Below are 16,207 nucleotides of genomic sequence, written 5' to 3' on the forward strand. Positions count from 1 at the left end.
TGTGCTCTCATTGTGTTGTGATGACACTGTTCGACCAGCCTGGTCCTTGCCTGTGCTCTCATTGTGCTGTGATGACACTGTTCGACCACCCTGTTCCTTGCCTGTGCTCTCATTGTGTTGTGATGACACTGTTCGACCAGCCTGGTCCTTGCCTGTGCTCTCATTGTGTTGTGATGACACTGTTCGACCAGCCTGGTCGTTGCCTGTGCTCTCATTGTGTTGTGATGACACTGTTCGATCAGCCTGGTCCTTGCCTGTGCTCTCATTGTGTTGTGATGACACTGTTCGACCAGCCTGGTCCTTGCCTGTGCTCTCATTGTGTTGTGATGACACTGTTCGACCAGCCTGGTCCTTGCCTGTGCTCTCATTGTGTTGTGATGACACTGTTCGACCACCCTGGTCCTTGCCTGTGCTCTCATTGTGTTGTGATGACACTGTTCGACCAGCCTGGTCCTTGCCTGTGCTCTCATTGTGCTGTGATGACACTGTTCGACCACCCTGGTCCTTGCCTGTGCTCTCATTGTGTTGTGATGACACTGTTCGACCAGCCTGGTCCTTGCCTGTGCTCTCATTGTGCTGTGATGACACTGTTCGACCACCCTGGTCCTTGCCTGTGCTCTCATTGTGCTGTGATGACACTGTTCGACCACCCTGGTCCTTGCCTGTGCTCTCATTGTGTTGTGATAACACTGTTCAACCAGCCTGGTCCTTGCCTGTGCTCTCATTGTGCTGTGATGACACTGTTCGACCAGCCTGGTCCTTGCCTGTGCTCTCATTGTGTTGTGATGACACTGTTCAACCAGCCTGGTCCTTGCCTGTGCTCTCATTGTGTTGTGATTGACACTGTTCTGTCAGACCCCCAGAGGAAAAGCAATAGGAATAGAACAGCCTTATATAGTCCCTTCAACATCTTTGGGTGTGGGTGGTACATTGCCATTTGCTCATCCAACTGACGGAGCACAATGAAAATACACACAATATCGTACATTTCGCGCAAAATGTAAAAAAAAATAATAAATCACATTTGGCCACCAGTGTCCCCTTCAAAAATGTGGTGCATGATGCCACATTTGTATAGTTCTAGGTCATTAGTTAGTCAATGAATGGACAACAAATTCAAAACAAAATCAAAATAACTAACTAAGGATATTACACTTTTCACCTTAACTTGCATTCTCTCCAGCATACGGACAACTGAACATGCATCATGGTGCACTAGGGATTAGGGAACGTAACTGGCACTATCACTATGAATTCACAGATTTTTGAGTGAGTGACACTTAAATCAAGTCCAAAGATACCAATCAAAATTCCTCCCATGTTACTCTGCATAGACAGTCATCAGATTACACATGCATCCGTGCCTCCCGCGCTACTATTTTAAATGACACTTTTTTACATTTCCATTGCCGTGTCTCAGTAAGTTCCAGGCCCTGTCTTTGTCATAGCAGGTTGATGCAGTGTGTCTCAGTAAATTCCAGGCCCTGTCTTTGACATGGCAGGTTGATGCAGTGTGTCTCAGTAAGTTGCAGGCCCTGTCTTTGACATAGCAGGTTGATGTAGCGTGTCTCAGGAAGTTCCAGGCCCTGTCTTTTACATAGCAGGTTGATGTAGTGTGTCTCAGTAAGTTCCAGGCCCTGTCTTTGACATAGCATGTTGATGCAGTGTGTCTCAGTAAATTCCAGGCCCTGTCTTTGACATAGCAGGTTGATGCAGTGTGTCTCAGTAAGTTCCAGGCCCTGTCTTTTACATAGCAGGTTGATGCAGTGTGTCTCAGTAAGTTCCAGGCCCTGTCTTTTACATAGCAGGTTGATGCAGTGTGTCTCAGTAAATTACAGGCCCTGTCTTTGACATAGCAGGTTGATGCAGTGTGTCTCAGTAAATTCCAGGCCCTGTCTTTGACATAGCAGGTTGATGCAGTGTGTCTCAGTAAGTTCCAGGCCCTGTCTTTTACATAGCAGGTTGATGCAGTGTGTCTCAGTAAGTTCCAGGCCCTGTCTTTTACATAGCAGGTTGATGCAGTGTGTCTCAGTAAGTTCCAGGCCCTGTCTTTTACATATCAGGTTGATGCAGTGTGTCTCAGTAAGTTCCAGGCCCTGTCTTTGTCATAGCAGGTTGATGCAGTGTGTCTCAGTAAGTTCCAGGCCCTGTCTTTGACATGGCAGGTTGTTGCAGTGTGTCTCAGTAAGTTCCAGGCCCTGTCTTTGTCATAGCAGGTTGATGCAGTGTGTCTCAGTAAGTTCCAGGCCCTGTCTTTGACATAGCAGGTTGATGCAGTGTGTCTCAGTAAGTTCCAGGCCCTGTCTTTGACATAGCAGGTTGATGCAGCGTGTCTCAGTAAGTTCCAGGCCCTGTCTTTGACATAGCAGGTTGATGCAGCGTGTCTCAGTAAGTTCCAGGCCCTGTCTTTGACATGGCAGGTTGATGCAGTGTGTCTCAGTAAGTTCCAGGCCCTGTCTTTGACATAGCAGGTTGATGCAGTGTGTCTCAGTAAGTTCCAGGCCCTGTCTTGTACATAGCAGGTTGATGCAGTGTGTCTCAGTAAGTTCCAGGCCCTGTCTTTGTCATAGCAGGTTGATGTAGTGTGTCTCAGTAAGTTCCAGGCCCTGTCTTTGACATAGCAGGTTGATGCAGTGTGTCTCAGTAAGTTCCAGGCCCTGTCTTTGACATAGCAGGTTGATGCAGCGTGTCTCAGTAAGTTCCAGGCCCTGTCTTTGACATGGCAGGTTGATGCAGTGTGTCTCAGTAAGTTCCAGGCCCTGTCTTTGACATAGCAGGTTGATGCAGTGTGTCTCAGTAAGTTCCAGGCCCTGTCTTTGACATAGCAGGTTGATGCAGCGTGTCTCAGTAAGTTCCAGGCCCTGTCTTTGACATGGCAGGTTGATGCAGTGTGTCTCAGTAAGTTCCAGGCCCTGTCTTTGACATAGCAGGTTGATGCAGTGTGTCTCAGTAAGTTCCAGGCCCTGTCTTGTACATAGCAGGTTGATGCAGTGTGTCTCAGTAAGTTCCAGGCCCTGTCTTTGTCATAGCAGGTTGATGTAGTGTGTCTCAGTAAGTTCCAGGCCCTGTCTTTGACATAGCAGGTTGATGCAGTGTGTCTCAGTAAGTTCCAGGCCCTGTCTTTGACATAGCAGGTTGATGCAGCGTGTCTCAGTAAGTTCCAGGCCCTGTCTTTGACATGGCAGGTTGATGCAGTGTGTCTCAGTAAGTTCCAGGCCCTGTCTTTGACATAGCAGGTTGATGCAGTGTGTCTCAGTAAGTTCCAGGCCCTGTCTTGTACATAGCAGGTTGATGCAGTGTGTCTCAGTAAGTTCCAGGCCCTGTCTTTGACATGGCAGGTTGATGTAGTGTGTCTCAGTAAGTTCCAGGCCCTGTCTTTGTCATAGCAGGTTGATGCAGTGTATCTCAGTAAGTTCCAGGCCCTGTCTTTGACATAGCAGGTTGATGTAGTGTGTCTCAGTAAGTTCCAGGCCCTGTCTTTGACATAGCAGGTTGATGCAGTGTGTCTCAGTAAGTTCCAGGCCCTGTCTTTGACATAGCAGGTTGATGCAGTGTGTCTCAGTAAGTTGCAGGCCCTGTCTTTTACATGGAAAGCTGATGCAGTGTGTCTCTGCTTATTATCAAGCGGAATTTTGCTTGCTCCCATCACCACCACCACGTGATGACGGACGTACATGAACTGGACTGGACACACACACACACACACACGCACACGCACACACGCACACACGCACACACACACACACACACACACACCTCCCACAGCAGCTGGCTCAGAGCCCTCAATCAGAAGCCATGGTAGGGACAAAGAGGGAGGCCCTCGGCTAGCCTCTGCCTGGCTGTACATTCTTAGAGGGGTGTGTATGCTGCTATGCTACTGGGATCCAAGCACAACACTGTGTGAAACCACTACATAGACCAATAGACCACGAGGCCATGTCACATGACCCTGAAACACCTGGTCTATGGCGTAATGGAAGGGATTTTCTACAAGATGTGTGGAAAGAGAGAATGACAGATTGTACAAGGGTCTCAGATTATGTCAAATTTGGTTGATATCCTCTTCGACCTCACAGAGGCTGTCTTGGATACGTCTTTGGTATAGTGGACGTCTAAAGTAGCTGTCACACCCTGATCTGTTTCACCTGTCTTTGTGATTGTCTCCACCCCCCTCCAGGTGTCGCCCATCTTCCCATTATCCCCTGTGTATTTATACCGGTGTTCTCTGTTTGTCTGTTGCCAGTTTGTCTTGTTTGTCAAGTCAACCAGTGTTTTTGTGTCTCAGCTCCTGCTTTTTCCAGTCTCTCTTTTTCTCGCCCTCCTGGTTTTGACTCTTGCCTGTCCTGTCTCTGAGCCCGCCTACCTGAGCCTGCCTGCCGACCTGTACCTTTGCCCCACCTCTGGATTATTGACCGCTGCCTACCCTGAGCCTGCCTGCCGTCTGGTACCGTTGCCCCACCTCCGGTTTACTGACCCCTGCCTGCCTTGATCTGTCTATTGCCTGCCCCTGTTGGATTATTAAATAATTGTTAATTTGACTTTGTCTGCATCTGGGTTTTACCTTCATACCTGATAGTAGCTTTTGTTACACCACATGTTTTGCCCACTGATTATGGAAATAGAAAATCACATTATTGTAATTATATTGAATTTACAGCTGATTTGTGATAATTATCCCTTTGCATAAATGAGGAAACCTGATACTCAGACGTTACGTTATTATTTGTGTTGACCTCATGGTCTGGATCAGATGGTGGGTTTGAAAAGCATGTTTTGTATTGCGTAGCGTCATACCGGGCTATCTATAGCAGATCCTAATGTCCTGTAGCCTTGTTGGACAGATTTCTAGATGTCTGTGAATGATGTTCAGGAACACCAGCGGCACTGCCTTTACATAAACATAATCCCATGGCAAAATAGTTATACAAGACAGACGAAATGTACGTTCATCGGCTTCTGTTTCTGGAGTTCATCCCATTTTTACCCTTTTACAAGGCAATCTCTTGCTAATTTTGGACATCACCCTCAAAATAAATGTTTCTATACTAATTTACACACTCTATAACGCTAATATCCAATTCTGAATGACTGTAAAATAGTTATACAAGCCTTCGTCAATCAATGCAAGACAGCATAGAGCAATGTGCTTGCCCAAAATAATGAGTAAACTGTGCCGCAAAAAGGGAAACCAAAAAGCAGCCAATTAAATCACATTATCACAAGGTGAGTGGCTGTTAAAGAGGAAGGAGGACTTTATGTCACATTGTTGGGATATAGTACTTCTGTTCTGGTGTGGTAGTAGATAAGGGGCTGAGACGCTGTAACTTCATCTTGATTCCACCATGGCCGGCGGAGTCATAATCCACTTCATTGACATCGTAAATAGTGACATTTAACGCCTCATGGCCCTGAACTTTCACCCAGCTTCCTCCCACTCTGTTACAAGGTCATGTAGAACCAGGTAACTTGATTTACTCTACAGCTGTGATACAAGATATCATGTTGGTTCTGATATGAGTCAACATGTTGATTTCTACAGTATTTATAAATGGTAGAAGTTGTAATGCTTATCTGCCTGTCAGCTATACAGGATACAGGATAACTGATCCCCTAAATATGATCAAATTAATACATTTATCATCATGGTTTCCTATGTCGTCTCTAGGCCTCAGCAGTTTCAACAGCAGCTAAACACAACCAGAGCCCCTTCAGATGTAGGCCCAAATATATAGTTAATGTAGGCCTACTACAATATGTCTCAGTGCTAGACAGATGTGTAAAGTCACTCAAGTCAAAATCTCATTGGATAAAAATACACTTCTCTGTACAGTTTAGCAATATAATAATTTCAATTCAAACAGGTGCTCTTGTCTGTAAAGAGTACAAATACCCTGCTTACAGTAGGTGCCTGAGTTTATGCAGTACTGAACACTTCACTACTTCCCTCTAGTGGTCCAATAGCAAACAAGCAGGAAGTAGACTGCGTGTGGCACACTACTATGAAACTTCTGTGTTATCACTCCTATAGACATCCTCACATGCACCCAGGTGGGCCAACAGTTAATTACTGTTTGGTGAAAGCAGAACATTAAACTCCACTGACTTTTCAGACTGCTAGGCTTTCATAAACATTGTGTGTATGGGATTGAGATCACAAAGCTATGTAAGATATACAGTAGTGTGTCCAGCTTCAAATGGCTTCCATCAGGATACATATCGGCTAAGATTAAAATACAACATATCACATTTAGGGTATCGGGACTATGGAACATTGGAACATGGTGTTCTGTTTCGATTGGACTCATGGGGGTTAAGATCTGAGCTAATTGGAGCGGCTAGGTGTTGACATGACGTCTTGTGCCAGAATGTTTGGCTGGCTGTCCTGGGGTATGTCCTAAATAGTACCCTATTCCCTATGTAATGCACCACTTCTGACCTCTGGTCAAATGTAGTGCAGTATATATAGGCTATATTGGAGTGCTGTTTACCCCTCTCAGGTAGCATGATGCCAAGTCCTGTTCTCGCTCCTTACCCCCCAGCCAGCCGGTAGGGTTGTTTTGATGTTTGACAGCCTGGGGTCAGGTCACTGTGGAAACTGGGCTTGGATTTGTAAGACTGTCCTGGGCTGCTGAATCTATGACATCATCTCTTGGTTATTGACACCCAGACCGTGTTGACTCCCAAGGCCAGAAGGAGAAACAGGAAGAAGACGTGACCCTGTGAAAGGACAGTTGAACAACACTCAGACACCCCTCCTCACTCAGGGTCACATTTATGCTTGTGACCACACCCATTCTGCAGTGCCATGAACCAATCAACTGCCGCATGCCATCACAGACAGGTGTTACTAGCATGCTGTCATGTCCATGAATGATGATTGGTAAATGTGTTTTCTCCTGTTGTTAAAAAGTATTTGCCCACTCATGTAATCTTGAACACATATCAGAATTTTAACAGCACCATAGGCCTATCCCAGAAGTTAGCATTAGCAAAGACCTCGGATTAGCTCACCCTCTACACATTTTTATATATATATATATTTTTATACTTCAAGGGGTCTTAAAATTAAAAATCAAATAGCAAAATGATCCATGGTATGACCTTCTTAAAACAATTCCATATAGTTTAGTAACCCCCCCCCCCCCCCCCCGCTTAGACAGGGCTCTCTCCTTGATCGCACCGACAGCTGTCCTTGCCTTTTGGTACACCAGAAGTACATTCATTTCCAATGGAACGCTGTGTTTGCCTTGCAGCATTGCGTTGCAGAGGTAGTTGCAGTGCGTTCTGTGTGGTGCATATGTTGGATTTATCGAACATATGCATTAAACGGTATGTGTAGACGGCTTGACAGAAACGGTAGCAGAAGGTGAATGTTGAAATGTTGTGGCACACACATTCAGATGATGCTGCGTACTCTTTTTTTACGCTGTCGGTGTGATCGAGGCGTTAGACTGTTAAGTGCCAAAAATACGGGGTCAAATATATGTCAACAAAAATAACAAATGTTTCCTGATCTTTCTTATATCTCTCAGATATAGGACAGACACCTCAGAACAAACTTCCTTTAGATTTTTTTGGGGGGACTATGTGTTGTTCCATGTAGTGAATCTGTTATTCAATGCGTTTGTATGGGCTAATAGCAGTAAGGCCAAATAAAATGTTTAATCAAATAATTTGTGCATATTTTTTTTTATACTTCAAGGGGTCTTAAACTTCAAAACCAAATAGCAAAATGATCCTTGGTATGACCTTCTTAAAACAATTCCATATAGCTTAGTAGAACATAGACAGGGTTTAGACTCTTACGGGTTAAACAAAACTTGGTTGAAACATGAGTCTTTCATTAATAATTGATAAGTGATATCATTGGCTGTCAGTAGGAGGCACTCTTTCCTCTGGTCTAAAAAAAAATATCCCAATATTCCAGGGCAGTGATTGGGGACACTGCCCTGTGTAGGGTGCCGTCTTTCGGATGGGACGTTAAACGGGTGTCCTGACTCTCTGAGGTCATTAAAGATCCCATGGCACTTATCGTAAGAGTAGGGGTGTTAACCCCGGTGTCCTGGCTAAATTCCCAATCTTGCCCTCAAACCATCATGGTCACCTAATAATCCCCAGTTTACAATTGTCTCATTCATCCCCCTCCTCTCCCCTGTAACTATTCCCCAGGTCGTTGCTGCAAATGAGAACGTGTTCTCAGTCAACTTACCTGGTAAAATAACGGTAAAATAAAATAAAAAAAATGACACTTTCCGATACTCACAGGGCTGTTGTGTAGCCTAATATATTCATATCCTACAGCTACATGCATTCCACATGTGTTGGTAGCCTATTCTGTGATCTGCGATCCCATCCACCCCTCTACTTATTATAAGCGCACACTGAGATAACGGTAAAGCAGGTAGGGCAGGTACATACCGTTATGTCAACCATTTCCAGCGGCTTCTCCTAGTGGTCTAGCTGCCCACCTGCTCAAGACTACCAAGAGCAGACTGCACTAGAAATTACCCACCACCTGAGGGAGCCAACAGCCTATTGCATAACCAGACAATCCTAATAGAAGGCCTAGTCTATGCAATAAATTATAGACACCACGGATGAGATCAATTATAGGCATATTAGGCTATAATAAGTTACATTATCATTGTACTCCCTTGCCTCAATGGATACTGTTGGCAATTATGGACATTGCATATTCCCTAGGTTATTTCAAAGGTTGAATCTAGAAAAATATGACTATTGCATTCTCTGTATTATGAAACAGTCTACGATTAACACCTCCCGCTCGCCAACCTCCTTTGCAGCGGCTCTACTCGAGCGCGTGATGCACTCATTTGCATACGGTGCGATTTGAAATACAATGTAAACAGCTCTTGAACTGGGCAAGTCATCTAATCAGGTCGAGCAGTCCTTGCTGGCATTTCGTATCCTTGGTCGTGTAGGCTAACTGGCATTATTTCAGCTGATGGGCATGGCCCTGCATTCTGATGGAAACGTGGGAGATTCGAAATTACTATTCGTCACATTGCTCCCGCGGAGAACCAACCTGTGGTTTACACACAGAAATGTAGCCAATTTCCTCGGCTTTGACTGTCGTTTGCGCGCAGACACGTCATTCAGAGACTAGTCCGTGGCCCGCCCAGCAGCATTTGACTGAAGAGAGCAATGAAGAGTGTGGGGGTATGATAACAGTTTAACTGGACCTCAGCAGCAGGCTAACATGTTATCACATTGAGTGATACAGTATACATTCGTTGGTTGCCCAGCCGTTGAGCATTCAGTGCGATGTCACATCTGGGCTACCGGAAATACGATGCTCAACCACCGCTGTAGATTGACATTGCTGCTATCCAGGTGTTGGACAAAAGAGGAGGGACGTTGTTGATGTGACATTACATCTATGCTGTGTGCAGTTTTTTGTGGTCCCATTCACAGACACAGAGCAAGAAGATGCTGAGCCGTTTCATGAGTGGCAGCATCAGGAATCTGGAACGAGAATACAACTGTACGGTGAGGCTGCTGGATGACTCGGAGTACACCTGCACGATCCAGGTCAGTTCCTGTTTAGCAAGCAGGGAACCTATTATATTGATGCTGTTGCTGTCACCGTTGGTTGCCCCACTGTGGGTCATGTCTCTTTCGTATGAGTATCTGCTACCTGTGCGCATCACATGACAGCTTGATGAAAATAGAGAAAATCGTAATCTGCATTGCGTATTAAATGTGTAAAGATCTAATGTATCTCATCGGGTATTTGATGTCATTCTGCTGGCTGAATTTTGGAAGCGTGGCTTCGGTGCACTGCAACTGTCCTGAATCGTTCATCATGCAATATTGATCATCTATGGATCCTCTATTGATCTATGACACTTTTCACATTTTCTATGTTTGTCTTGGTCTTAGACTGGCTTGGTCTAGGTAGAGAGTGATAATCAGCATCAATAACAGTTTGTGAGTGTGTCTCCTAACCCGGACGCTTAGAGATGTGACAGTTCTCCTCACCATCATATTAGTAATGACAATAGGTAGAGACCTTCACCAACATCTCTGGGATCTGACAACAAAGGAAAGCTACAGCCTACTTTCCAATGTGACTGAAACACTGAATTGAAAGGAAATGGTAGGATTTAACACCAACCATGTAAAGTCTGTAAACAAATGCTGATACCTTTTCAGAGAATCTACAGTATAAGAAGAGGTCAGCCATCTGCAATCAATCAACATGACCATTTTTTGCGTTCTTTGTATCAGAACCTCTGACTTTCTGAGTATTGTAATGACCCTGGCCTTCCTTTTGCTGATCCATGCCTGATCAGGTCCTTGCATCTGCTCTAAGAGAGAGACAAAGTATTGAAACACAAGACACATCTCCAGGACACACATTTTAAGGCTTGTCACAAGTCACAAGTCACATTTGAATCACTCTCAGACCATTGTTGCTGATTTGCAATCTCTCACAGAGAGAGGGAAGGGGAGGTAGATGGATAGATGGATAGCCAGACAGCCAGCCAGCCAGCCAGCCAGACAGACAGACAGACAGACAGACAGACAGACAGACAGACAGACAGACTATTCAGAATGCATCTCTGGATCTGCTGCTCTCTATTGTTACAGGGTGGTTTGGAACAGGACATATTCAAACCCTTTATGATACTGATTACAGTCGAATGACCAAAGTGCCATCTAGTGGCCTCATGGGTGGAATGTTATTAATATTTTTCATAATTTCATGAATCAACATTGTTAAAAAAAATGCTGAAAATCCTGTTTTATATGTCAAACGGTTTTGTTATAGTTCTGCCTTCTGTGATGTATATAATGTGTAACATTGGGATGGAAACTCAAAATGATCTGAAATGGTACAGGTATCTTCTTTTTTGTAAGCCTATAACCATGTGTGTTTCAAAGTAGTTTTGTTTTAGATTACCAAGAAACACTGTGTGACCCTGATTTAGCCCACTGGAGTAATTAAATAAATGTTTTAAAAAAGGAGGGAACTCAAGATTTTGAGATGCACTGACTTTGTGGCAAGATGAGCATTTTAACTTCTGATGGTGTTTTGTCTTGCTCACCCTGAAGGAAACTGGAATCACTCCTAGCCAAGTCTTGAAGTGTACTGTATTTCCCCCAAAGCTCTTCTAGTCTTATGGCACAATGGTATTCCTTACTTTTACCCTCTTCAATTCACCTGGAATTCATACAAGTTTAAAAAAGAAACAAGTACATTTATTAATGACTTTAGACAGGAGCTTGAATTAAATATGTCTCTGTCTTTCATAGAACGTTATTGATCCAGATGAGCAGAGAAGTCCTCTCATTCTCATCAGTATGGGTGACTGAGGCACTGGCACAGAGTCAGTGGTGGTGTCCCAAATGGCACCCTATGTAGTGCACTATATTGAACCAGGGTGCATAGGAGTCTGGTCAAAAGTAGGGTGTCATTTGGGACGTCCACAGTCTACAGGCCTCAGTCAAGATGCTGCATTCTGTGGTGCAGGACTTGGATGGAGTTCTGATTTTGTCTTGTAAATGCATTATTGAAATAGACTTCCGCTGCTATCGACTAAGTGGGCGTTGTTAAGTTATGTTGTTTACTGCCTGGCGTGTTGCCTGGTAATGTTGGGGTTTGTTAAAATTTTACTGCAGTGGGCTAAATCAGGTTCACACAGAGTGATTCTTGGTAAGTCTTAAACACATCTACTTTGAAACAAAAGTATACACTTCACACACATGGTTATGAGCTTTAAAAAACAAGTCACCTATTGTCACGCCCTGACCTTAGAGAGTGTTTTTTGTTCTCTATTTGATTAGGTCAGGGTGTGACTTGGGTGGGCAAATCTATGTGTTCTATTTCTTTGTTGGCCGGGTATGGTTCCCAATCAGAGGCAGCCGTCTATCGTTGTCTCTGATTGGGGCTCATACTTAGGCAGCCTGTTTTCCACCTGAGTTTGTGGGATCTTGTTTTTGCTTAGTTACTGTGTAGCCTGCAGAATGTTTCGTTCGTTTATCTTTTTTTTTTGTTGGTGTTCATCAAAATAAAGTAAGATGTACGCTTACCACGCTGCGCCTTGGTCTCCTTCTTCCAACGACGGACGTAACAGAAGATCCCACCACAAACGGACCAAGCAGCGTGGCCAGGAGGAGCAGACATCCTGGACATGGGAGGAGATCCTGGACGGGAAGGGATCCTGGACATGGGAGGAGATCCTGGCTGAAAAGGATCGCCTTCCATGGGAGCAGATGGAGAAAGAAAGGGAGGAAAAACGACGACACCGGGGTTCGCAAGCACGAGAGGAAGCCACAAAAATGTTTTTGGGGGGCGCACACAGGGTGGTTGGCGGAGCCAGGTTTCAGACAAGAGCCAACTCCCCGCACTCACTTTAAGGAGCGGGTGACCGTTCAGGCACCATGTTTTGCGGAGATACGCAATGTGTCTCCAGCCTGGTACGTCCTGTGCCTGCCTCCAGCCTGGTACGTCCTGTGCCTGCTCCACGCACGAAGCCTCCAGTGATGATCCATGGCACGAAGCCTCCAGTGGTGATCAATGGCCCGAAGCCTCCAGTGGTGATCCATGGCCCGAAGCCTCCAGTGATGATTCATGTCCCGAAGCCTCCAGTGATGATTCATGTCCCGAAGCCTCCAGTGATGATTCATGGCCCGGAGCCTGCAGTGATGATCCATGGCACGAAGCCTGCAGCGACGATCCGCTGTCCGGAGTCTCCAGCGACGGTCTGCGGTCCGGAGTCTCCAGCGACTGTCTGCGGTCCGGAGTCTCCAGCGACGGTCTGCGGTCCGGAGTCTCCAGCGACGGTCTGCGTTCCGGAGTCTCCAGCGACGGTCTGCGGTCCGGAGTCTCCAGCGACGGTCTGCGGTCCGGAGTCTCCAGCGACTGTCTGTGGTCCGGAGTCTCCAGCGACGGTCTACGGTCCGGAGTCTCCAGTGGGGGTTCCGCGGTCCGGAGCCGCCTGCGAGGGTTCCCAGTCCGGAGCCTCCAGTGACAGTTCCCAGTCCGGAGCCTCCAGCCACGGTCCCCAGTTCGGAGCCTCCAGCGACGGTCCCCAGTCCCGAGCCTGCAGCGACGGTCCCCAGTCCGGAGCCTCCAGCGACGGTCCCCAGTCCGGAGCCTCCAGCGACGGTCCCCAGTCTGGAGCCTGCAGCGACGGTCCCCAGTCTGCAGCCTGCAGCGACGGCTCCCAGTCAGGAGCCTCCAGCGACGGCTCCCAGTCAGGAGCCTCCAGCAATGGCTCCCAGTCAGGAGCCTCCAGCGACGATCAGTGGTTCGGTTCCTCCAGCAGTGATCTACGGTCCGGAGTCTGCGACGACGATCTACGGTCCGGAGTCCACGACAACGATCTACGGTCCGGAGTACCAGGCGACGATCCCCGCACCAGAGACGGGGAGCCTCAAGCGGAGCGGGGTCTGCGTCCCGCACCGGAGCCTCCACCGAGATGAGATTCCCACCCGGACCCTACCCTATAGGTTCAGGTTTGCGGCCGTAGTCCGCACCTTTTGGGGGGGGGGGGGGTACTGTCACGCCCTGACCTTAGAGAGCCTTTTTTATTCTCTATTTGGTTAGGTCAGGGTGTGACTTGGGTGGGAAAATCTATGTGTTCTATTTCTTTGTTGGCCCGGGTATGGTTCCCAATCAGAGGCAGCTGTCTATCGTTGTAGGCAGCCTGTTTTTGTGGGATCTTGTTTTTGCTTAGTTACTGTGTAGCCTGCAGAACGTTACGTTCGTTTATCTTTTTTTTTTTTTTGGTGTTCATCAAAATAAAGTAAGATGTACGCTTACCACGCTGCGCCTTGGTCTCCTTCTTCCAACGACGGATGTAACACCTGTACCATGTCAAATATAGAGTTGAAATGTATTACATTTTGTGTTTGCATCCCAATATTACACTTTATATACATTACAGAAGATTGAAATATAACAGTTTGACATAGAAACACTGGATTTCGTGTCAGGTTTTTAAAAATAATCTTTAATACTGATTAAATTAGGAAAAATATGAATAACATTTCATCCATGAGGCCAAAGAGGGTGCTGTTGGTCATTGACTGCAGGAAAGGGCTAGGCAGCTTTGTTTTTGGAGCCTGCATTCAGATAGAAAAGCCTATTGTAGATGTCAAGTTCGCTTTTCTTTCTTCTCATGCCTATGCCATACAGTTTGATCATAATTATGTCCCTAATGTCAAATTACAAGCAGACCCTTGAAATTTAACAGAGATTATTTAAACAAAGATGATCTAAAATTATCGAAGCATTTTCTTCATTATTATACAATACTCGTCTTTTGATCATATTTGCACATTTAGTTGTTGAGTCTCACTTTAAACGAAGTACGACTTTAAGACTTTTAATAGTATGCATAAAGGCTTTGTAAGCACTGCAAAAATGCTTAACAGATAATCTATAAGCGTATATCATGCTCTATAAAGGGTGACATAACCATTCCCACTGTGGTGTCAATTGCCAAATGTGACACAACGCACTATGTATGTTTATCCACCATTTATAGAGTATGACATACACTTATAGATTCTTTGTGAAGCATTTATGTTGTGATTATGAAGTATGCTATGTAAAGCCTTTATAAATTGTACTTTGTTTAAAGTTGGACTGTCATATGTGCATTTGTTACTGTACATAAACATGTTATTACCAAAAGGACTTCTTAAAACTGCATGTGGGTTAATCCCCAATCATTCCCAGTCAAAACAATCTCTCCTAGATGCAATACCAAATAAATCCTGAAACTGAAATTCCACCTAGAGTGAACATTACATCACAGGAGAGAGAGAGGGTTCCAAGTGGGATCATTTCACCCCATGATAATCCTGAGACTGGGATTGCTGTTCCCCTATTTATATGTATTTCTAACTGCTGGCTCAGGCTTAATAGTACCTAGAAAAGCAGTAAAATGTGATTTAGACAGCCACAGCTCTGCTTATCAGTCCCTCTAGCTACAGGCCTACTCTACACCACCAGGCCTGAGTTCAAATAGTATTTGTCTTTCAAATACTTTCGCTGTGCTTAGTTGACTATGCCTGGTGCAGTAGAACTAATGGAATCGTACAGTGAAGGCAAACAGACTCAAGCAAATGCTCACAAATACTATTTGAACCAGTCCTGACGCCACAGAGCTGAATCTACACAACGCATGTCACTTTGATTCGAAGGCGCCCTGCAACAACATGGTTAATCCATAATGTAGAGGGATAGTGAGATAAATCCTCCAAGGCTTTGGTGCTTTCTCAGATTAGGATAATTTGCGGTCATGATGTCACTGGATACATCCCAAATGTCATGCTATTCCCTATTTAGTGACCTACTTTTGATCAGGGCTCTATGGGGCTATGGTCAAAAGCAGTGCACTTCATAGGGAATAGGGTGCCATTTAGGATGCAGACACCGACTGCTTTAGCTTGTCCCTTTGATTGCTGCTCTTTCAGCAATGTTTAAAAAATCTCTGATGCCAAATTTCAGAATTTAAACATTTGCATCATTGTCACTGACAGCTTGAAATGGTGCTGTTTTTTACTACTACGACGTGGACAGACCGGTAGGATTGGCGAGCGTCTGCCAGCGAGACTACTTACCACCTCTGAACCGAGTGGCGGACGTAATTTGAAAACTAAGTGCAAAGCGATTCTACATGTAGAAATGGGCGAAAATGATGGTCATTATGGTCAGTCGCCAACGGTGGGTGGTCCCTATATCCCACCGCTCTGACAGCAAGTGAACGGTGGAGGAGCAGCCCTGTACTGTGCAGACCGACAATTGGTCTGGTGAGTTTTCTCCTTTACTTTTACTAACTACTCACCATGACAACTGATAAACCCAAGATGCATCTCTCTAATACTTGTTTAAGCTGCATGCATCTGAGCTGCTGTGCCCTAACCCATTCCTGGAGTCAGTGCTGTACAGCTGTTAAGATACGCTATACTCCATAGCAGTTTGGAAGAACAAAACAAACATCTCTGGTTGACTGCCAACTTCAGGCAGGCATTGCATGAAACCTTACACCTCCATATTTAGCCAGCAGCACCAGAAGTGGACCTTTAACCACACCAGTCCCAGGTGACCTGTAGAGTGTCGGATAAGAAGCACAGACATATTTTCATATGGTATTTACTTCCATGGTAAAATTGCAGTTACACACTAATAGCCTATGAATTGTTTGTTTGTTTGGGTCGTTAATCAGTT

The 16,207-nt window shown here is 45.4% G+C and overlaps 1 protein-coding gene across 3 annotated transcripts in view; it reads left to right on the forward strand.

The window, feature by feature from the left end:
* Window positions 1-8,810: 8,810 nt before the first annotated feature.
* The window catches only part of LOC129854497 (FERM domain-containing protein 5-like), a 194,384-nt gene continuing 186,987 nt past the window's right edge, over window positions 8,811-16,207 (forward strand). For 2 of the 3 annotated variants that reach the window (XM_055921600.1, XM_055921601.1), the window contains exon 1: window positions 8,811-9,552. In XM_055921600.1, coding sequence (XP_055777575.1) covers window positions 9,451-9,552 — 102 coding nt within the window. In that variant the 5' untranslated portion in view covers window positions 8,811-9,450. The remainder of the gene's footprint in view (window positions 9,553-16,207) is intronic. The other variant, XM_055921599.1, reaches the window with a different exon arrangement.

Source organism: Salvelinus fontinalis, chromosome 4, assembly GCF_029448725.1.
Source record: "Salvelinus fontinalis isolate EN_2023a chromosome 4, ASM2944872v1, whole genome shotgun sequence".
NCBI lineage: Eukaryota > Metazoa > Chordata > Actinopteri > Salmoniformes > Salmonidae > Salvelinus > Salvelinus fontinalis.